At 45.5% G+C, this 23,246-nt stretch overlaps 1 protein-coding gene across 6 annotated transcripts in view; it reads right to left on the bottom strand.

Moving 5' to 3' along the window:
* LOC135814805 (uncharacterized) overlaps positions 1-23,246 on the bottom strand; it is a 129,565-nt gene that overhangs the window by 72,369 nt on the left and 33,950 nt on the right. For 2 of the 6 annotated variants that reach the window (XM_065328029.1, XM_065328022.1), the window contains exons 11-14: positions 19,760-20,044; positions 14,596-14,916; positions 9,103-9,242; positions 3,215-4,243 (exon numbers count right to left, since the gene is read on the bottom strand). The exons of 3 other annotated variants lie outside the window; for them this stretch is intronic. In XM_065328029.1, coding sequence (XP_065184101.1) covers positions 9,111-9,242; positions 14,596-14,916; positions 19,760-20,044 — 738 coding nt within the window. In that variant the 3' untranslated portion in view covers positions 3,215-4,243; positions 9,103-9,110. Of the gene's footprint in view, positions 1-3,214; positions 4,244-9,102; positions 9,243-14,595; positions 14,917-19,759; positions 20,045-23,246 lie in introns of those variants that run through there. One more of the 6 variants, XM_065328036.1, reaches the window with a different exon arrangement.

Here is a 23,246-nt window from a genome sequence, read left to right on the forward strand (position 1 = left end):
GTGATTCTGAGATTGAGCAGTGAAAAACTTCGACATCTTTCTTTTTACACCACAGTTCAATTGAGGCAGCATCGCATCCAAAGTCTACATTGCCAAGGTAGAAAGCCGTGCGCTTCACCCGCTCCACGCCCTGAAGGTCAGTGCGTTTGGTACGGGCTGGCTCTTTTGTGAACTGGCTTGTGATAGTGCGTTTCAGTGGATTACTGCTAGTGTTGGTGTCGGCTTGTGCAGGGCGGCGGCGGCGGTGTGGGTTTTGCCACCCATTGTCGCTTGTGCTTGTATCTTGCGTTTGAGGTTTGGCGGGCAGGTCAGGTTATGAATACAAGTACAATCTTACGCAAGAGGTACACAAAAGGAAGTGAATAGGGCTGTTGTTTTGTTGTAACTCAGAGTTTCATGGCAAAACAACAATCATCAGACAACATAAGGAGATTAGAAAAAACGCAGGTACATGTATATGGAGGCAAGCAGAGGAGATAGAATAATTCAGTGAAGACAATAATGATAATCAACACCTCCCAGAGGCAGTACACTCTGACGTGCAAGAATCAACATCTCAAGCAGTCAAGGTGTTGGGTGCCTATGCCATGGTGAAACATGAACACACACACTCATCCACACACACACACCGTCTCACACTAGTCCACACACACAGCCTCTCGTTCTCACACACTCCACACTCCCGCATTATCGCACCTAAACACACGCGCACACACACACACACACACACACCACACACACATACGCGTACACACACACACGCCAAACCCAAAGCACGCCATACACGTTATGTCACTTCATAACCCAGCAAAAACTTGCGCTGGTGTCGGCACTATGATACAAACTCGCTCCTTTTATTAAGTACAATCTTAAAAACAATCTTACAACTAACCTGACTTCCTGTCTACTGCACAAATTACAAACTAACTGTCTCAGGTAACAAAAAAGCGGGACAAAGACGTTTGTTTTGCAAGTCGAACATGATGTGTTTTCATTTTGTGAGCTCCAGCATCAGCAACGTCCTGTCCCGTGCTCCTTTTCTTGCTGATTCCAACGAACTTTGATCGCCCAAAGAGTCGAGGGTCAAACCTGTCGCCTCAGAATAGCCAACCTTTATGGCCAAGTATCGCCATAGTTTTCAGCCACACAGATGACGGTGAGGACACTCCAGGCGAAAGGGAGTAGACAGGCAGTGGAGAGGAGCAATCAGAGGTAGCTGAAGATGCTGATGTCGCCGAAGACGCCTGCGAAGCCATGCCGAGACAAGAAACCTCTTTGAATAAATCACGCCCTAGCGCTCTTCTACAAGAAAATTCGTCCGAAAAATATTTCGGCAAAGTGAGCTTTTTCCGAACAAACATGCCGAATCTTCGCGTGATATGCATCACACACGACAAAAGGCGTCCGGATGAGGACCTCGGCAGGACGCAGGACAATTTCTCTCAAATCTGGACTGTCCAGACGAGGTCGGGACGGTTGGACAGTCTGGAACTATTACTTGGGTGCATGCATGCTCTTTGCCTTTGGCTTGGGTGCACACGGGAAACACTTTCCAGTGACTCATACTCGGCCAGTACCGCTATTCATCCAGCCCTTGCCGCTATCCATAGGAAAAAGCCGAGTACTGTAAAAGAAAGACGTGAAACCGGGGTCTTTTACGAGGTTTCTATTTTCTTATAGTACACAAGAGAGATAGGAAACGCAGTGCTGCCAAATAATTATCGCCTAAAATCGGACACCCTTCACCGCCATGCCAAGGCTGGCCACATGTGCACATGGTGCGAATTTTTCTCCTCGGCAATTTTTTTTACAGAGAATTCAAAATATCGCCTAAAACACCATGAAAAAATTCGCTTCGTTGCCATGGTAACCCCGGAGCTGTCATGAATTTTGTAATGATGAGTGTGGTCGCACACTGACTCTGTACAGACTGTCACTGTCAGTGTCACGAGTATGACGATTACGAAGACAGTTGAACATGATAATTTTCAAAGGTACTACCCGAAGTACTGAATTTACTTCTTCTGTACTCTATATTCTAATGTATCTTCTACCTCTTCTCCCTTACGAACATACTTTCTCATTTTCCATACTTACTTAGGAGACTCCCTTCGATAGGCATCTATTTGCCTCTGGAGGATCCGTGAAATAAAAATCAAAGGTAAATTAAACTATTAAAAATTTAGCAATGAAAAAATCTTTTTACACAAGAAATCAACTAATGAATAGAAGGAGTCATGTTTTCTCTTTCCATCTTGATCTCTAGCATGCATGTTACTTTGCACTTCCACAGCCAAGCGCTAGCCTTTTTAGAAGCAAATGTACAGTGATTTGTGCCTTCACTTTTGCGCTGAAAAGTGAAAGTACAGGACTTCTGCATAGGAAAGTAATGATCTCCGACATTTTGGCTGCTTTTCGGACGTTTCCCTTTTCGGACCGGTTTTCGGAAGAGCCTTCAAAAATCGGACGGTTTGGCAGCACTGGAAACGGTGTCACAACTCTGAGTTTTACGTATTACTACGAGTGTCATACGATCATGAGGCAACTGATGGCTTTATATTTTCTTATTATTGACTTGGTTTGGTTCTGTCCTAGTTCGTATAATAATTATACGAGCATTCATTGCTTTGTCACGTCATGATGGAGCAGCATAGATCTATGTGAAGGCTAGCCATTGCAAGCTTGCTTTGGCCATGCCAACGCGGAAAAGCCTATAATACCGTATTTCCACAAATAGTAGGCCGGTCTACTATTTTTTCAACCTCGTCCTAACCCGGCCTTATAATCGAGGACGGTCTTGTATTCGAGGACGGTCTTTTATTCTTTCAACCCAGTTTGACCCCCGGTCTTCTATTTCTCGCCACACAGTTTTACCCCCGTTCTTCCATTTTCTTCTACACAGTTTGACCACGGTCTTCTATTTTTTCCCACAGTTTGAGCACGGTCTACCATTTTTAACACAAGAACAAAGACTCATTTAGTAGGCCCGGTCTTCTAATCGAAGACGGTCTTTTATTTTTTCAATCGCCCCCTGCCCCGGCCTTGTATACGAGGAAGGCGTTGTATACGAGGACGGCCTTTTATTTGCGGAAATACGGTAATAATATTGATTAGTACAAAGGCAGCGAGGTTCGCCCCCTTGCCGGTCACTGGGGCCTGGCACATGCACAACTTCCTAAGCTGGTTGTGTTTCTCAATACAATTAAATTGCATAGCCGGTGGTAACGCGGAAGTGCGAACTTTACTTTTTTTTAACAAAGTCAATACTAGATTGTTGTCAAGACAACCCAAACCATGTCTTTTGATCCCTAAAAAGGAGTCAAATACAAACAGTCAATATAGCCCTAGCATGAGGAGTGAAATATGAAGAAACATTTACAGGGCACACTTCTTGATAGCAACAGCAGCAATAGGAAGATGCCAGCTTGGGGAACAAGTATTGCTGGAGCACACACGCACTGGCGAAAACACTGGAGAAAACACATCACAAAAATCAAGTCTGAAAGTGCAGAGTTTTAAAGGTCCAAATTTCTCGCATTATACTCTGAAGGTGACTTAGTGAGAGAATGTGACAAACTCGATGGTGCAGAGTCTTGACTAAGTCTGTAGGCCATTGAACAGCATTCTCCCAGTGTTGCTGCATGCGGTTTTGAGAATCGCTGAGAAGGTCATGTAGTCGACAACTCAACGAGCTCATCTTGTTCATAGCATCGACATTCACATCATGCCCGCGCATCTGCAGCCAGGAGCCCAGATATTCTTACTCAGTGTGAGGCACAGCAGCCTAAGCGTGAGACCGACTCGTGATTTATTTATTTATTTCCAGAATGCACCTCCTACTGATAGACCATAGCAAAGAGAGGAGAAGAAAAAGACAAAAAAAAATAATGATCGAGACAACAAAGGAGAAAGACAGACAATGTACTAGAAGGGGCTCTAAGGTATGATGCCAGCAGACACACTGTCATGGAACGTACCTCAAAGTCATTGTAACCGTTATTTAAATCGTTATATTCCCGCACCCTGTCCACCGCCGGAACTGTCCCCGTCGTGGGAGTCCTCGAAATGATCATTTCCGCCAGAGGCAGAGCTAATTCCCTGATCAACCCCGCCAGAGGCTGAGCTAATTCCCTGATCAGACCCAACAAAGGCAGAGCTAAATCCTAGATCAGACCCAACAGCGGCAGCGGCTTCTCTTCCTTACGCCGCTTCACAAGCTCAGCCCTAGATCCATTGTTTTCACCTGGAGAGAGGCACAGACAGAGAGACAGACAGACAGACAGTGAGAGAAATAGAGAGAACAGTGAGATGAAGAGTCACAGACAGACAAAAGGAAAACAAGAGAAAGTGGACCTAGCATACCCGGAATGCAACAAGTCGAGAAGTACGGCGACACCATTTGCAATCTGATCCACACCCATACCCATACCCATGACACCTTTTATCCACACCGCAAAAAAAACAACCTTCAAACTTGGAAGGCTCAGGTGCGGAAAGTTCCAATGAGGGGAACAGATGCGCCACAAAGATGTGCACGAGCTATGTCCCTCGGCAACAAAGAATGTCGAACACTACGGGGTGATGATGATGATGATGATGATGAGACTAGTAAGACCATTGGACAAGCCGGTCTAACTACAACTTGAAAATGCAAGACAACAGACCAGCCAACTAGGGATGCTAAAAGGTATGTAAAACAAACACATAAAGAGGGGAACGATCTGTTTGTATATTGTCTCATTAGGCCATGGTAAAAAACGAGAGAGCATCCCCCGATACACTTCGCATACATACTAATTCTTCCAAGTTGCTTCACGTTATGATCTTGCATTTGAAAGCCCTATTTGAATATGCATTGTGGCCAGCCGTCTTTGATGGTACGGTACGGGATAGGTACGGGACAGGTACGATCGAGGGTAATACGACACCGTCTACCGCCTTGATGACGGCAAAAAAAGCATAGGGATGTTATACATTTTTCAATTCTCCTATTTTTTTTTCAGGCATATCCTGGGATTCGAACCCGCACTATCGCCCTACATGCATTCCACCGTACACTTCGCATTCATACCCATTCTTCCAAGTTGCTTCACGTTTATATATAATATGATCTTGCGTTTGAAAGCCCTATTTGAATATTGCGGCCAGCTGTATGTGGCCAGTTGTGTTTGATGGTACGGTACGGGACAGATACGGGATAGCGCCAGGCGTGACACAAACAAACAAACAAACACACACATACCAAATTAAAGCTGTGTGGACCCTGGCTAGCGCCAGACGTTACTGAAGTAACGTCTTCTGCATAGCTACGGGAATAAAGTTGATTTTCAGGTCATGAGCCTGTGAAAATCGGTGCGAGCGAGCGATTTTTTATTTTATTCCCACAATTTTTTATATTCCCAAAGATAGGGTCACACATATGTACATGGTCTCATGTTCATATATTCAGGCCAGGGAGTAGAAAATAGGGAGGGCCCAAATATGCTCAACTATTTCGCATATTATGCTTTTCGCATATTGGCCACTTGCTTCAAAATATGCTTCGAAATCACACAAAAGCAGAAAAATATGCTCGAAGTATGCTCGAAATATGCTCGAAATATGAACTGATATCAGTGATAATTATGCGGATTCTTTGCTCCTTGTAGCAAAATATGCTACATTTGGTACAATATGCTAGATTTGCTACTTTACGCGACCTTGAGTCGCGGACACTCTCTTCTCGGGTCAAATTTTCGCCTCGTTTATGGATGAGCATTTTTCCTTCCGGGCTAAGTTTGGGAGTGTTCCCTGACCGAGCATGCCGTGGTAAGTCTCCTTATCCATTTCCGCAATCTGCCCTATAATTATGCGAATTCTTTGCTCCTTGTAGCAAAATATGCTACATTAGGTACAATATGCTACTTTATGCGACCTTGGGTCAAAAGGACCAAAATATGCGAAAATATGCGCAAGCATATTCGGGCCTTCCCCAGGGTCCAGCGGATAATGCCGGCATTATATTCGGCATTATAAGACTATCCGAGCATTAGAGCATTATGGAGCATTAGGAAGGAACAAGACGAGCATTATGTGAGGTTTGAGCGGCATAAAGAGTTTTATAGTGGATAATGTCGGGAAATCCCATGGTTTTTGGCAACAATCAGCTAAAGTCATGGCTGCATGAGGTGCAACGCCATACCGGCACATGACTTTGTGAGTGTAGACACCGTCACACATAACACCTTTAGCGCTACATTCACCTGACTACATACAGTAATGTCATTGCTACATAAAGTCTTTATGTAGCAATGTACATGATTGTGATGTAGCATGCCCAACGTTGCAACTGAGGCTGTTTATGCTTCGAAGTGCACAAAATCCGTAAGGATGATTTACGAGGAATGTTTTTAGAAATCATGGAGAGCCATGCGGGATGATGGAGGAGACTACGTAGATCTACGCGAAGTGAATATCAAACAGAGGAAGAGGAATTTCCTGTTAATAGAAAGTGTTATGCCATAGGCTCTGGCTATAGCATGTCTAGCGATACTGAAGTAAACACTAATCCATTGATAACAATTTGGAACTGCATGAAGGAGCTTACTCCAAAATTAATAACTGCCTTTGCCGAGTCCAGCTCGGCAGGCTCGAAAAGAACTAGAATTTCTCATGGACGCAGCACCAAGTCGATTTGAGTGCTCAGCAGCGTATGTTTTACTTTCCTGGTGAAGCACGTACAGTTCGTCGTGGACGATTGTAATGCAAGGCCTATAGTCAAGTGCTATCAGAAAAGAAGAGTATTGTGGCCAACCATTTGTCTCCACGCAACCTCAGGAGTAGAAGACAGCGCAAGCAGAGGGTGTAGAGCGGCAAAATAACTTCTGACCACGTCACGGTGTTCAGGATTTCCGCAAATGGGAGGGATCTCGATCTGAGATCGTCTCTCAGGAACTTGCCTCGCGTAAACTGTTTCAGATGAAGACATGTTTCACAGAGTGGAAGCAGTGACAGCTTGTCTGCAGGCAGGAATACCACTTCCCATGATAAGCTTCCAGCATCTAATTGATCACCAGCAATAATGGTTTCACATCCCACTTCAAGGATAAGCAAGGGAAAAGATTTGATACACCCACTGTTCAGCCACAGCCCTGCATCAAAGTTGCAATGCAGAGCAGCCAATGGAGACGCGATCATGTCTTATAGTGCTAAGAAGTGGTGGAGCTCGTGAGAGATATTGCAGCAGCTTCAGAGGCAGGTTGACTATATGCATCCTTTCCTGGAAGTTTGACAATGTGCAGCCTTTCTTCCATTTTTGTTCCAAACCAAGAGCATTATAGCCCTTGTTGGAGCATTTTAATCAGCATTATCAGGTAGTTATTGGAGCATTATGATTAGCATTATACGAAGATTTTCGGAGCATTATCCGCTGGACCCTAGCCCTCCCTAGTAGAAAAAGACCGTTATTTTACTACTCCCTGATTCATTCCTTTCGCATTGACCGTTTTCATGCGCGCATATTCATGCATAGACTGTCCCTGCGGGAATTTGCGGAAAAACTCTCGGAAACTTGCGCAAGAAATTGCGGCAGAAAACAACAACAAAATGTGACGAAAAGTGCAGAATAATGCAGATCTTGCCTGGAATTCGCGGAATTATTTACAGAAAATTGCGGATTTGGGTCAAATCACGAAATTTGTTGCATCATATATCTACTTGGGAGTAGTACGAGTCGTGCTGTGCAAATAACCTACAGGTTCATGGAAAGCACTGTGTGAAAAGTGCATAAAAAGTGAGATATAGTGCAGGAAACAACAATAAAACGTGGGAAATCACGGATTTTCCTGAAAATCGCGGGTTTGGACGAAAAACGCGAAATTTTTTGCATCCGTGGGATCGCGATTTCCTGGAGGGATAGCATAGAAATATAAAAAATCGTCGGTGCGCCGCCATAAATCGGTGCGCGTACTTGAGAATCAAAGATAATTTTTACCATGGCCTTACCTTGGTGTACTATTAGCCATAACTAATAACTTATAGGCCCTTTTCTCTTACATATTACTTAACCCTTACATATCACGATCAGTCACGACTACCATAACAAGGAGCCTCCGTGTTCTAAAAAACGTTAACGCTTACCGTACATAATAGTATTGCTTCCTACTTGTAAACAATTGTGGCAATCATGAAGATACGCAATCAATATCCACCATATATTTGGTTGTATTTCACCAATTTGAAGATCTTGGACACACTGGGAAGCTCTTGGTGGGAGGACTACAAGGAGTTCCAACTACAGTCCATATCAAAAATATATAGACGCACGGTATTTTTGAAATATTTCAAATTGGACTGGAGCTTCTTGAGGACTTCTTTTCAGAATATGCCTCAGGTCCTTCCCCCAATTACTCTCATATAATATTATGTTGTAGTGATCAGGTAACAAAAGCCCAATTTCGGATTGTTTATGCACAAAATGATCACAGGTTTTATGTGGTATAGATGCTGGCCTAACGGGTTTTTGAAATCACGCATCTAGATTTTTGAAATGCACTGTAGTATGGTAGTCAAGAGCACTACTCACTGTCCGCCACGACGCGATCCAAACGTGACTGCAGTTCCAGACACGAAATGACATCGGTCTTCGTCGGCCATTTCACTGTACCTAGCTTGAAACTAATCAAATCTTTTCGTGCCCGACTTGCTGCGTGCCCTGAAGTTGGGTAAATCCAATTTCCATGAACTGTCGACTCTCAGCACAGATCGCAGAAAATGCAAAAATGTTCAATAGATTGCAGTTCTCTCAAAATTCATAGCAGGCCCGGAGCCAGCTCCTGGAGGGTGGTACGGCCCCAGGTCGGCTACAGGACCGACTATTTCCCCATGCCCAATTTCAAATTCCTGGGAGGATATATCTCTACCTCTGGAGGGTGGTACGGCCCCAGGTCGGCTACAGGACCGACTATTTCCCCATGCCCAATTTCAAATTCTTGGGAGGATACATCTCTACCTCTATGCATTATCTGTTTGTTTCAGCTGGACATTCCTCTAGCAACAGATATAGCAGCTAACGGAGTAGACTTATCTGGAAGCGAGAGCAGATACAGGCATGCTGGAACTTGCCTCATTCTCTACTTGTTGGTACAGGAATGGGAGTCGCGTGCTGCCGTGGCGGAGTGGAAACAACTATTGCAGATGTTGCAGTGAGCAATGCAGCAACTTCGAGCGGCAGTATCAGCGGCGGAACTAGCAGCTGAAGCTTTCTGTTTTTCACAAAAACACACACATACACGCACACACACACGCACACACACCATGCCACTGTGTTGAGAAGACAAGGGAACGCAAATGAGAAAGTCACACTACAGGGTTTTTCCGGAATATAAGCTCGTATTCTACATAATCCACATAAAAAAGTCAGTGCCGCTTACACGACAATGGTCAAATGAACCATGAAAAACAGAGTAGAAGTCTGTATTTCGTGACAAAAAAAAGTGGGTGCGGCTTATACTCCAGTGCAAATTCCACTATGAAAAATGCAGTATCCAACTTTAGCCTGGTACTGCCTCACCCCCCCCCCCCGAAAAATGCCCACGTTATAAGCGCAATAAAGAATATACAGTCGTTACTTTCCATATAACGACACTCGGCGGGGCGTCAGTAAAGTGTCCTTATTCGCGAAGTGTCGTTGTATGTATTTCAGTTAGATGGGACTTTGCTCTGGGCATGGAAATTCTGGCGTTATTCGCGAATTGTCATTATATCCGCAGTCGCTATTAGCAAAGTTGACTGTAATTGATGCAGACGTGGCCAGACAATATCGAGTTTAACCCCAGGACGGCCACCACTTTCAGTACTCCTAGAATGGCCAAACGGTGTCATTTGACACATCCATACATTTCCATGTTCATGACCAATATTATAGTTCTGTTTTCAGTAAAGGCTATCACTAGTGGCATTTATGATGTAGACAACACATTCATTACGATTTGCCCAGACAATATTGTTCAGCTATAGGCAACCAAAATAAAATGTACGCGTATCATCAGTTGCGAACGATGGTCTCAAATACTGGCAAAATTTCAATTGCTGGCATAAGATTATCTTCCAATCACAGATATACAATAAAAAGCAATACGTACACGTCACTTGGCATATGAGGAACTATTTTTGGGAATGTGTGTTTCGGTATAACGTTCTTCCTCGACCCGTACCGATAAATAACACACAGTAACAAGCACAATCATAGACTGACTGTGTGCATCCCTTTTTCACCAGGCAGTTGCATATGCTGCTAGGCCTGGGTGCAAGATTAGGCTTGCAATGACTATGTTTTAGCCTCTTTCAAAGAGGTGTACCCTTTTCTTCTCCTTGGCTGTCACTTGGCAACCAAGTGCCATGATCTACGAGCTTATGACCAATGCGGGAAATCCTTCCTCGACGTACTTGTTGAGAAAACCGAATTTGGTAGCGTAACATCGGTGTATCATTCACCGGACAATACATTTCCTAAGACTCGTACTGTTCATCAAATTATAAAGTCAACTTAGTAAAGAATCTCGTGGATCGTGCCAAACGGATCTGTTCACCTTGTAAACTCAGTGGTGAGCTCGAATTTTTCCGTTCTGTTTTCACCAAAAACGGATACCCAGGGGACATGTTGGCAAAACTGTTGTCTACAGCGCCCACGCAGAAACATGAATTGATAGGGCCTGCTCGTTGTCCTGTCCGTTTATGCTTACCATGGAAGGGCAAGAAGTCTGACAATGTGAGTCGTGAAGTTCGTTCGATCATCAAACAAACCTACTATGCGGTACACTTCATACCCATCTACACAACGATGCGTTCGTTCACGGTGTTGAAGGACGTCCTACCCACCCATAATTTAAGTCATGTGATCTATAATTTTGAATGCCGGAATTGTGCTAGCCGGTGTGTTGGTAGGACTGCTCAGCACCTGAGCGAACGCATCAAGTAACACACTCCTTTACACATTATCCCACGTAGCGCACAACTGGAGCGCCCCACTCGGGGAAGACCCCGTAAACAACCACTACCTCCGCCAACACAGGACCTAGCGTCCCACTCGGCCATTCCACCATTGGCCCCCGTGGCCATGACCAAGTCACTTCCTCCACCAGCGGAGGTGGATGTGGCTTTGGCGACGCCACATGTGTTGCATACAGACATGTTTGCGTCATCATCGCTTGCTGCATCACCGGCAGAGACGACAACAATACCTACCTCAATATCAACGAGACCCAGAAGAACAACTGCTAATTACACCATGACCTATTTCAGTACGGAAGTACCGAGCCAACGGATTACACAACAGGAACGTGAGACGAGGGACCGGAGGAGACGGGACCTGATTGTTCCAAGGCAGGACGTCGTTGAGGAGGATTCGGCCAGTGAGTCCGGTGAGTGTGAGAGCGAGAATGATTGTGTGAGTAAGAGTGGGTGCGAGCGTGTGTTTTCTAGTAGGAAGTCATCAGTGTATAAGCATCTTGTATCTCGTCCTGATTGCTGCAAGGTTTATTCTGATTCTTCTTTTTCTGTTTTGTGCAGTGCTCGTCATGGTTATAAGTTGCAGTTGAGTGTGTTAGAAGCTGTTTGTCAACGTATTCATAAGCCTAATTTGTGTGTCCAGAAGGACAGCATTGTTCGTTTGAAATTGTTTTAGTAGCAGCTTGTTCTGTTTGTTTGTCCCTGGTTGGCCATGGTGTCATATCTTGTGTCACAGTCTACTAGTAGTCCATACAAGTTGGTTAAGTGCTTTCGCAGTTTTTCCTGTTATTACCTTAGTGCTAGGATTATCATTTTCATAGGTGTTTCTTCTCAGGAGAATGTAGTTTCTTCTCACTCCATTTTTCTTTATTTGTATCTTTCTGGAATGTTTTTCATGAGTATAACGTAGCTTCCTGAGGAGTGTTGTGCGAAAACTAGTTCGAAGTAAGATTTTTGTTCATCATTTCTTCCATGTCACAGTTTTTCTTCTTCCATATTCTTCACTGCCTTCGTATCCAGTCGTTTTTTTGAATACAATAAAAGCCTTTGTGAAATGTCGGTTCAGCTCGTTCTGTTGATCGCAATTCTAAAATAACTTCATCATAACTTGTCATAAGTACTGATACAGAAATTCTCGGAGAAGAAAGAGTTGCAATAAGAACCAGTGTGGTACGTGGAAGTGAACTACCATCTAAATTCATTGCCAGGAATCGTGGATTGCATTTTGTTTTTCAAGGCTGCATTGTAGGATGCAAATGAGGTAGATGTAGAAGGTAGAAGGTGGCAATAATAATCAATGGTACATCGATTGTAGGCAACCTGGAGCAAGATACTTTACATGGTTAGAGTGGGAAGCCCCGCATAATCTACTTCTAGGAAAAGACGAGATATGTCCTTGATCGCTTCGATCGAATGTGGTGGATCTACCCAACAAAGACTATTCCAGAAGATGTCCCCTGCAAGCCTGTTACATAAATGAATAGATGTGACATGCATCAACAACTTCGCAAAATCCAAGAACTTTACTAGCTCGTGGACATCCAGGAGAAATTTCTTTCCCGCATTGGTCATAAGCTCGTAGATCATGGCACTTGGTTGCCAAGTGACAGCCAAGGAGAAGAAAAGGGTACACCTCTTTGAAAGAGGCTAAAACACAGTCATTGTAAGCCCAATTTTGCACCCAGGCCAAGCAGCATATGCAACTGCGTGGTGAAAAAGGGATGCACGCATTCAGTCCATGATTATACTTGTTACATTATGAATGTACAGGCGCTCAGTTGCCATTGTTGTGACCCAAAGTTACACCATCATATGACAGAACAGATCCACCCCTGCCAATGGTCACGACACTTGAAGATGCATCAGATGAAGATGTTGTGGTAAATTTTGCTCAAATTGCATATCGTTCGCCGTCAGACTCCGATGGCTCCTCTAGGACAATTTGCAGGAAAATGAATGGGAATGAGCAGTATCAAGGACATGAGCAGATAGGGTTTCAAGACCTGGTCTTGTGCTGCAATGATCAGGTTTGCTGTGGTCTTCTTGAGACCAGCCTTTGTCAGACAACCTCTAGGTGTTATCGTTGGTCAGTTGGTCTGTTTGCCAGACAAACATTCAGTGCAAGGATTTCTGGATCCACGTCAAGAGGTGTTCTTCTTGAAACCCAAACTGTGAGAAGTCCGGTGGGATATTCAGATGTGGCCACAGAATTGACCCAGCCACCTCCAGGAGCTCATCCTCTGACTGAAGCACATAGCGCCGCATTTCTCCATGGTGAAAACATCTTGAATTATTCTGCAAGCCACGTCCACCTTTCTTGCGACTGACGTACATACGGGCTACATCAGCGCGTTGATGGAGAGCTCCTTGTTGTATAATATACAACAACAGGGCATAGATTAACGGCCGGACATCGGACATTTTCCGGCCATTTCGGCCACTGACTGGACGTTTTCAATTTCACCGGACATAATGTCCGGTCAAAAAGTAAAAAAAGAGCAGCGACCTTTCGACCTTTTTATGCAGAGTTGGGCTTTCTTCGGAGCTTCGTGCCAAATGCGACTTGCATATCGTACAACTAACACGTACACCGTAGTCTCAGGCGTAGACTTCACTATTATTTACTTGATCCGCCTGTAGCAACTCGTTGTTGCTACAGTCAATTCACACTTTCGACCATTGGTGTCGACTTCGCTTGAATCGATGGGTTGGACTGCTAGTGCAGTTGTTCGCTCTTGAGAGGAAGATATTTTTCACTCTTTCACTGTACTACTAAAAAAAAGAAGAAACACCCTGACAATGTGTTGTGGAAAATGTCCGGGTATGTCCGGACAGATTTCAAAACGGAAGGACATTTGTCCGAGCTAAATGAAATCCTTAAGCTATGCCCTGCAACAAGGAGCTCTCTATATTATTGTGTTATGTGTGTGTGTGCTTGCGTGCGTGCGTGCGTGCGTGTGTGTGTGCGTGCGTGCGTGTGTGTGTGTGCGTGCGTGCGTGCGTGTGTGTGTGTAATTGTGCCAGCTAGTTCGGTTGGTGGGTACACTTATGCCAGATAATGTTTGGTGTGTTGCCAACGGGCTTGGCTGCTTGAAGTTGTATTGTTGTACCTACCACCTTTGTTGGTTTCAGGGTTAATATACTTTCTATTTGAAGTACTCCAAGTATACTTACCTGTTAACCATGGACTGCTTCTGGCTAGATTAACTCTAGTGTAATCAATGGTGCTAGTGAAGCTTATACCAGATCAACTCTGATTTAGCCACCCACACTAGTAGCAAGTATTACCTTCACTGGGGGCAGGGGAAACTGCAGTTGGTCCCTGATGCCGTCAATCCTTCTGCACCTTGTCCTCACCCACTTACTGAGGTGTGGTGATCCCATAAAAGGAATCATTTCCAGTCCACCCTAGTCTGGGGATTTCAGGGTGTGTCGACCATTGGGCGGTTCAATAGCCAATTGAGTCATCTTTCCAAGATTCCTTTTGATTCTCTCTCCCCTCTCCCGGGGAGACCCACGTGACCAACTTTGGCAGTGAGCAAGCACAGTGTGTGTGTGTGTGCGCGCGCGCGCACGCGCGTGTGTGAATATGTGTGTCTGTCTACTCACACTGCTCTGGTGTCCCGGCAGTGCCTTCACCGAAGATCCAGAGTAAGGTGGGTGACCTTGCTGCATCGGTCTGTTGCCAAGATGATAGTACGAAGAGCTTGTATCAGCGTAAACTGCTGCGCCACTCGATCCACTGGCGGAGGATGCCGTTGGCGTGTTACCATGCTGCGACTGGTACAGATTGCTGCCAATCGCTGCCGGCCGTAAGGGAGGATGCCGCAGCTGCTGCTGTTGTGGCGGCTGCTGTTGTGGCGGATGCTGCTGTTGTGGCTGCTGCTGTTGTTGCGGCTGCTGCTGCCGCTGTTGTTGCGGTTGCTGCTGCTGTATCATTGCCATCGAGAATGCAGTGGAGAGCACATCATCACGAATATCACGAAGAAATCACACTATACATTGCCAGCCCTCGTCACTGACATGTGCACGGCAAAAGAGCGCAGTGATTCTGAAACCCCGAAAAGGGAAATGATCTGCACGGACACAAGAGTGCTGCTACTGTAGCGCAGTATTGCAAACACGCAAACATGCCTAGCCAAAGTTTCTATTGGCACACATCTACAAGTTCTGCTCAATCCAACCTGCACATCAGTCCAAGTCACAGAGTCTTTAACACTGAAAGACGGAATCAATGCAATAATTATCTGTTCATAGGCACTTAGCACCTATTGGGTAGGGCACTGTCCTGTCAAGACTATAGTTTAGGGGATTTCCCTGAACGTGTATGACCCTTGAGTCTCTTTTTGACCTTATTCACTCAAATCCAAGGAATAAAAAGTCATCCACAGTAATATTACTGGTAGTAGTATGGCTAGTTATACTTAAGTCCAAACGGCTTTCACCCTGAAGGTCGGCCATGCCTGGAAATTTGGTGAATAACTGTTAGTTTGCGTATGCAACAAAGAGACCGTTCTACTTAAGTTGTTGAGTTGAGGTAACAATAATAAGAATAAGAATAACAGCTGGTATGTACCCCATGGGTGAGATCTGCCATGGGCTAACGCATCTGTCGGTAAAAGAGTTAGAGAAATAAAAACGAGAAATACATGGCATACAGTCATCTTGGCTAATAACGGCTGCGGATATAAGGACAATTCCCGAATAACGACAGAATTACCATGCCCAGAGGAAAGTCCCATCCAACTGTAATACATCTAATGAGACTTCGGGTGTAACGACATTTTGCGAATAAGAACACTTTTTTGACGCCCCGCCGAGTGTCATTATAAGCAAAGTTGACTGTACACACCCTCTCCATTCTGCTATTCCAGGGAAACCTTCTTCGATTCCACCATGAGCCTAGCCATGAGGAACAAAATATTAAGTTATTATTATTATTTTGCTTGTTCGCGTTGGCATCAACCTGCATAAAGCAGGTATATAGCCTTCGCTTAAGCTGCCATAAAAAAGAAAGCTCATCCTAAGCGAGAGGGCTAGAGGGAAATATAACGATAACGAGATACAGAATACAAAGAAATCCAATGAGTTCAACGTACAATTCAAAACAAGAAAGAAAGGGAAGAAAAACAGAGCCGAATCTACCGATTGATCCATCAATCGACAAAGGGGACTAATCCGTTAGTGTTGCAAATTAGAAGCTGATTATAGTTGCAGATCTCCAGGCCAGGGCCAGCATATTGCCGATTCTGGATAGGTCTCCGCAGCATTTGATGTGGTAATTATCATAATGTTTGATAAAATTGTTAGAGTATCTAGTATCTAGAGTACCGAGTCTCTAGTATCTAGAGTATCTAGTGTAATTGTATCCGTTATTATTGTTAAGGGTATCTAGTGTAATTGTATCCGTTATTATTGTTAAGGGTATCTAGTGTAATTGTATAACTTCAGCCATTACACACAGCACACATTAGATCCTTCCACTTTCGACGATCCTGGGCGAGCTGCCTCAGTGCAACTAGATCCTCGTGTGATGTGAGGGAGTTTGTGGATCTGGAATTTTTCAGGTCGTTGTTGATGGATCGCGGGAGTGTTGTTCTCGGGCGGCCTCGGAACCCTGAGCTTCCTGGCTGAAAGTATGCCGACATAGCCTGCTGGACCGGGGATGAGGTGTCTAGTCGAAGCATGTGGCCAAACATTCTCCACCTAGCAGACTGGATGATTCTGCTGAGTGGCTTGGAGCCAGTGCGCTTGTACAGTGCTTCATTGCGTATTATACGGGGATATTTGACCCCTATGACTGCTCGTAACTGCTGGCGGTGGAACGAGTCAAGTTTCTTTTCTTGAGTCTCTGTCAGGCTCCATGTGCCGCAGTTATAAAGAAGTATTGGGAGAATAAAGCTGCCGTATAACCTAATCCGAAGGGGTTCACGGGCATGGTTACCTCTTAGCCATATCACCCACAGCTGATGTAAGGCGCATGTTGCTAGACGTTTTCTCCGACTGATATCTTCCTCCACTCCAAGCATCGATCCTAGTTTGACCGTGTTCCGCCATCGCTCGTCTACTCTGTCCTTTTCTCTTTTAATTGTAGTATATTCGGTTTTGGCTTCATTCATTTTTAGATTGTATTCCGCTAACGAGGATGATAGTATGGGTTGATTGTCATGCAAATATTGTAGGCTGGTGCTGATGAAGTCTACGTCATCCGCATACGCTGTTTCATTGGGCAATTGAAGCTGAATATCCAATGCTGGTCGCGGTGAGAGTCGCTCTCGAATCAACCTCAATGCAGCCTCGAGGTAGACAGTAAACAGGACTGGCGATAGAGAATCACCTTGTGGGGTTCCATTGTGTGTGACTAATGGTTGGCTGAGAATGTTATTCAGCTTTACTTTTATTGTGGTGTCTGTCAGAAGGCACTGGATGATGTGCAGCTCATCATGATCAATGACTGTTGACAGTATATCGATCAGCCTGACCCTTGATATAGTGTCAAATGCCTTTGACATATCAATGCCTAAGATTGAGATCTCCGACGCAACACGCTGGCATCTTGCTGATAACCACCGATAGCTATATACCACGTCTCCAGTACTTCTCCCTGACCGGAACCCGCTCTGGTTCAGTGACAAGTACCCGTTGATAGCTGGCTTGATCCGCGTCAGGATGACCAATGAAAGAAGTTTACGTAGGGTGTTCAACAGGGTAACTGGCCTTACATTTCCAGGAGGACCTCTTTTCTTTCCCGGCTTTGGTATCGGGATCAGTAGCCCATCGCCTAGCTTGAGTGATTTGTCTTTGGCATAATTGTTGAATGTAGTGGCAATGTTCGAGAACAGTGCTGGTGTTCCATATTTGATAAGTTCAGCAGGTATCCCATCTGGTCCCGAAGCTCGGCCATTATTCAAGCGCTTAGCTGCGGCATGTACCTCTGGCTGCTTTATAGGGTTTTTAAGGTCTTCCTCTGTCCGTAAGAGCCTAGATGACTCCAGAGCAGGATCACAGAATATAGCACGGAAGTGTTGCCTTAATGCTTCGACTGATTCACTAGGTTGTGCAATGAGTTTGCCATCAGAGTCTTCAACCACAACTGGTGACTGCTGCTGTCGGCGCAGTAGTCGTGTTGCTTTGAACATTTTCGCGTCGTCTTTCATTTGGTCTATTTCAGCTACACGTTCGTCCAGTCGAGTCGATGCTAACTTGAGGCATTCCCGGCGAATTTGGTGTGCCAGCCTGTTGCGTCGCGTCTTCATTTCTTTTACCTTCGTTCCATCTCTGCACACCGTAATGTCGAGACGCAGTTTGCGTTTCTCTGCTGCTAGCTTTTCAATTTCCCCGCTGAAGCCATTTCTATGCGTCTTGTTTGTTTTAGGGACGCGGCCCACCGATGTGTTTGCTGCCTCACTCATAGCGTTCACAATATACTGCAGATGTTGCTCCGCATTGACACCTTCCTGCTCTCTGCCGAGGTCCTGTAGATGTTCGTTGATAGCCTCTCTGTACTTTGCTTTCTTGGTCGGGTCACTAAATTCGGATATATTGAATTTTGCGTTGCTGGATATGGCTACTGGCGGCCTCTTGAGCTTCTTGTACAACTTAGTCAGGTTGAGGTTTGCCAGCACAAGACGGTGATCGCTTTCTAAGCTTGTCCCTATATTAAGTACAGAATATTTTTTACCAAAAAGATATTTGAGTAAGTGCAGATAAAAAACGAGAGAGCTTGGAAGCTCAGGGTCCTACGCTATGCTTTTTTGCCTTGCAGCCTTGCACCTTTACAAAAAAAGCATAGGGTTGTTATAAATGCTTTTAAATTTCTCCTTTTTTTCCCACAAAAATGTAAACTGCACTTCAGCGCTACTTTCACTCTTCTGCTGCTGTTCCCACACTTGCAACACATGAAGTTCTTTGCCTTGCCACAACCTCCAACGTGACCACCCAACAGCCAGAACTACATTATACAGAACATAGCGCGAACAAACTGCATGATTGTACAACTGTATGTGTGACGTGTGTTTTCCACGGACGGTGTTGCTACTTCTACAGATGGTGGGATTGTATGATTCTTTGCTTCTAACAAAACATTTGGAGTGCGATGCAAATCATGTGTTGAGTCTACTGAGGTCTGACGTGATACTGCACAACGGCAGGTAGATCTACGAAGCGGAGTCGCCCTTGACTAGAAGTTTCATTGGAAATGGCCAATCATCAGACAAAATAGTCAACTGCAATTAGGAGCCTGTCGATTGGTTTCAGATGTTGGAACACCTTGGTCTGAACCAGGGAGTAGTACAATACCTACTACTCACTGGTCTGAACAGGGATTGTTCCAGTGTGCGATGTACGGAGTCGCACATGTGATCAGGGTCCCACTCCGCGGTCTCTTTCGAACCAAATGCGACCCAAGATCGGATTTTTGAGGGGGTGCTTTGGCACCCACAGCACCCCCTCCCTACGCCCCTGCTGATGCCGTCAATCATTCTGCACCTTGTCCTCACTCAGTTACTGAGGTGTGGTGACCCCATAAAAGGAATCATTAACAAGTCCACCCTAGTCTGGGGATTTCAGGGGGTGTCGGCCATTGGGCGGTTCAATAGCCAATTGAGTCATCTTTCCAAGATTCCTTTTGAGTCTCTCTCCCCTCTATCAGGGAGACCCACGTGACCAACGTTGACAGTAAGCAAGCATAGTATGTGTGTGTGTGTGTGTGTATGTGTGTGTGTGCGCGCGCGCGCGCGCGCGCGGGTGTGAATATGTGTGCCTTTCTACTCACACTGCTCTCGTGTCCCGGCAGTGCCTTCACCGAAGATCCAGAGTAAGATGTGTGACCTTGCTGCACCGGTCTGTTGCCAAGACGATAGTATGGAGAGCTTGTATCAGCGTAAACTGCTGCGCCACTCGATCCACTGGCGGAGGATGCCGTCGGCGTGGTATCATACTGTGACTGGTATAGATTGCTGCCAATCGCTGCCGGCGGTAAGGGAGGGTGCCGCAGCCGCTGCTGTTGTGGCGGTTGATGTTGTTGCGGCTGCTGCTGTTGTTGCGGCTGCTGCTGCTGCTGCATCATTGCCATCAAGAATGCAGTGGAGAGCACATCATCACGAATATCACGAAGAAATCACATTAAACATTGCCAGCCCTCGTCACTGACATGTGCATGGCAAAAGAGCACAGTCATTCAGAAACCCCGAAAAGGGAAATGATCTGCACTTACACAAGAGTGCTGCTACTGTATCGCAGTATTGCAAACACGCAAACATGCCTAGCCAAAGTTTCTATTGGAAGCAATGCAAGATCTGTTCATATGCATTTACCACCTATTCGGTAGGGCACTGTCCTGGCAAGACTATAGTTTAGGGAATTTCCCTGAACGTGTATGACCCTTGAGTCTCTTTTTGACCTTATTCACTCAAATCCAAGGAAAAAAAAGTCATCCACAGTAATATTACTGGTAGTAGTATGGCTAAGTATACTAAAGTCCAAACGGTTTTCACCCTGAAGGTCGGCCATGCCCGGAAATTTGGTGAATAACTGTTAGTTTGCGTATGCAACAAAGAGACCGTTCTACTTAAGTTGTTGAGTTGAGGTAACAATAATAAGAATAAGAATAACAGCTGGTATGTACCCCATGGGTGAGATCTGCCATGGGCTAACGCATCTGTCGGTAAAAGAGTTAGAGAAATATAAACGAGAAATACACGACATACAGTCAACTTCGCTAATAACGGCTGCGGATATAACGACAATTCCCGAATAACGACAGAATTACCATGCCCAGAGGAAAGTCCCATCCAACTGTAATACATATAATGAGACTACGAAAAACGACATTTTGCGAATAAGGACACATTTTTGACGCCCCGCCGAGTGTCATTATAAGCAAAGTTGACTGTACACACCATCTCCATTCTGTTATTCCAGGGAAACCTTCTTCGATTCCACCATGAGCCTAGCCATGAGGAACAAAATATTTTAAAGTACAGGATATTTTTGAGAAGGAGAAGAGACGCCACTATGAAGAAAGAGTTCGTGAAGTAGAGCATGCCTCCTTTGTGCCAGCCGAATTTTCAGCTACCGGTGGAATGGGCAAGTGCAGCATGGCCCTCTACAAGAGGATTGCTAGCCTAATTTCTAGCAAGTCTGCAGAGCCATACTCGACCGTAATGGCATGGATCAGGTGTCAGGTGTCGATTCATGTAGTTGTTGACCATCAGCCCCTTGTTCCAATATTGAACACCTACACACTGGACCAGGTTGAGAACCCTCGGCTCCAACGTCTGATGACCAAGGTACAACTATCAATTCGTCGTCTCGTGGCCCAAGGGCTCTGAGCATGCCTTTGCTGATGCCTTGTCGCGTGCTCCAGTACAGAACCCGGTTGCCGATGATCTCCTGGAAGAAGCCGACTCGCTATCTGGACAAGCCATCCGGGCATGCCTTCAGCAGGATGACTCCGGATCAGCGCTATTTTGTGTCCCGTTCCACGAGCTCCGAGATGCCGCTCAGTCTGACGTTGATTACGTGCAGTTAGTCTCCTGTATTCGTGACGGTTTCCTTTCTTCCAGACGTCACATGCCACCTGCTCTCGAAAACTCATTATGACAAATCGGCACGCTCTCTCCATTCTCTACCGATTGGCACCCACGTTGATGTTCAGCACCACCGGACCAAGCTGTGGTCCATGTGTGGCGTCATTGTAGTGTTAGGTACCTCCACCCGTACAGTATACCCTTTTCCCCTAGCTGGCCTGCATGCACCCGTACTACGTCATTCTTACCTTTCGTTCCGTTGGCCTACTTGCGCAACCATGTTTGCCATAGCTACCCAGGCCCTTTATATTGCGTTGCCTCTCTCTTCAGTAAGCTCTCTTCAAATAATCGCTCTCTTCAGTCGAGCTCTCTCTCAGAATGTAGTTGTTGCATTGCATTGCGTCTACCATAATAACTGTTTCCCCCCACTCGTTCCCGTCGTCCGTTGCGTTGCGTTTGGGAGGATTGAGGTGCCAGAATGTCCAACATTGGCACCCGGCTTTTCGCTCGGACCCACGACCCTGCTCCAGAACTCGTCGTCAGTCTCGTCTCGTCTTCAACCTCGTCTCGTCCATGTCAACCTCGTCTCTCCTACGCCAACCTCGTCTCGTCTCTGTCAACCTCGTCTCGCCTATGTCTACCTCGTCTCGTGCAAGACATGCAGGGCAGCTATTTCTCATTATTTCTCTGTCTCTCTCTCTTTTCTTTCGTGCGTCCTACTTCGTCAAATTTATTTTCGGTTTATTTATTTCGTGATTTTTTTGTAGTGTGTGTGCGCGCGTGTTTCCAGCCATCAATATTAGAGGTCTGATCATGGTGAGCCACGCTCTATTATTTAGGTTGCAATATTTGGCAAAAGTGTATAACTAAGCTGTTTTAGCCGTGCAAAGAAGAAGGTGATTGTGTTCCTCATCAATGAAGGAACCTGCGACCTGTAGTGCATGTAACATGTGGTATAGCACCTTTGTGAGATCCGTGCGTTGTGTGTGTTTGTGTGTGTGTGTGTTTTTCTCTACTTCCTCAGTCATTTTTCTCTATTTTTCTCATCGTCCTGATATTTCCCGCGAGGCCGCGGTTCTTTTTTTTACGCAGGGGAGGTATGTTGGGTACCTCCACCCGTACAGTATACCCTTTTCCCCTAGCTGGCCTGCATGCACCCGTACTACGTCATTCTCACCTTTTGTTCCGTTGGCCTGGGTAGCTACTTGCGCACCCATGTTTGCCATAGCTACCCAGGCCCTTTATATTGCGTTGCCTCTCTCTCTGACTCCCTCTTCAAATAATCGCTCTCTTCAGTCGAGGTCTCTCTCATAATGTAGTTGTTGCGTTGCGTTGCGTCTACCATAATAAATGTTTCCCCCCACTCGTTCCCGTCGTCCGTTGCGTTTGGGAGGATTGAGGTACCAGAATGTCGAACAGTAGCAATTGGCAGTCGGTGCGACTACTTCGTCAAGATGCCTAGTGGCCGTGTCCTCTGGCTGAATCGCCGCTTTTTACGTCCGTATGTTCTCCCATGTGTTGACTCCGCTAGTCATACCCCTTCCCCAACTTAATCAGTACGTGCACGTACTGACGCCGCTACCCAGCCTGTTCGTCGTAGCACTCGTATTCGCAAGACGCCTGACCATTACATCTACGTCTGGACAGTCATATGTGTGACACCGTTTGTCTGTAGCATTTGGTCTCATCTTGACATCATGCCTATGACATCATGCCTATGTCATTTCATCT

This window comes from Sycon ciliatum, chromosome 1, assembly GCF_964019385.1.
Source record: "Sycon ciliatum chromosome 1, ocSycCili1.1, whole genome shotgun sequence".
Taxonomy (NCBI): domain Eukaryota; kingdom Metazoa; phylum Porifera; class Calcarea; order Leucosolenida; family Sycettidae; genus Sycon; species Sycon ciliatum.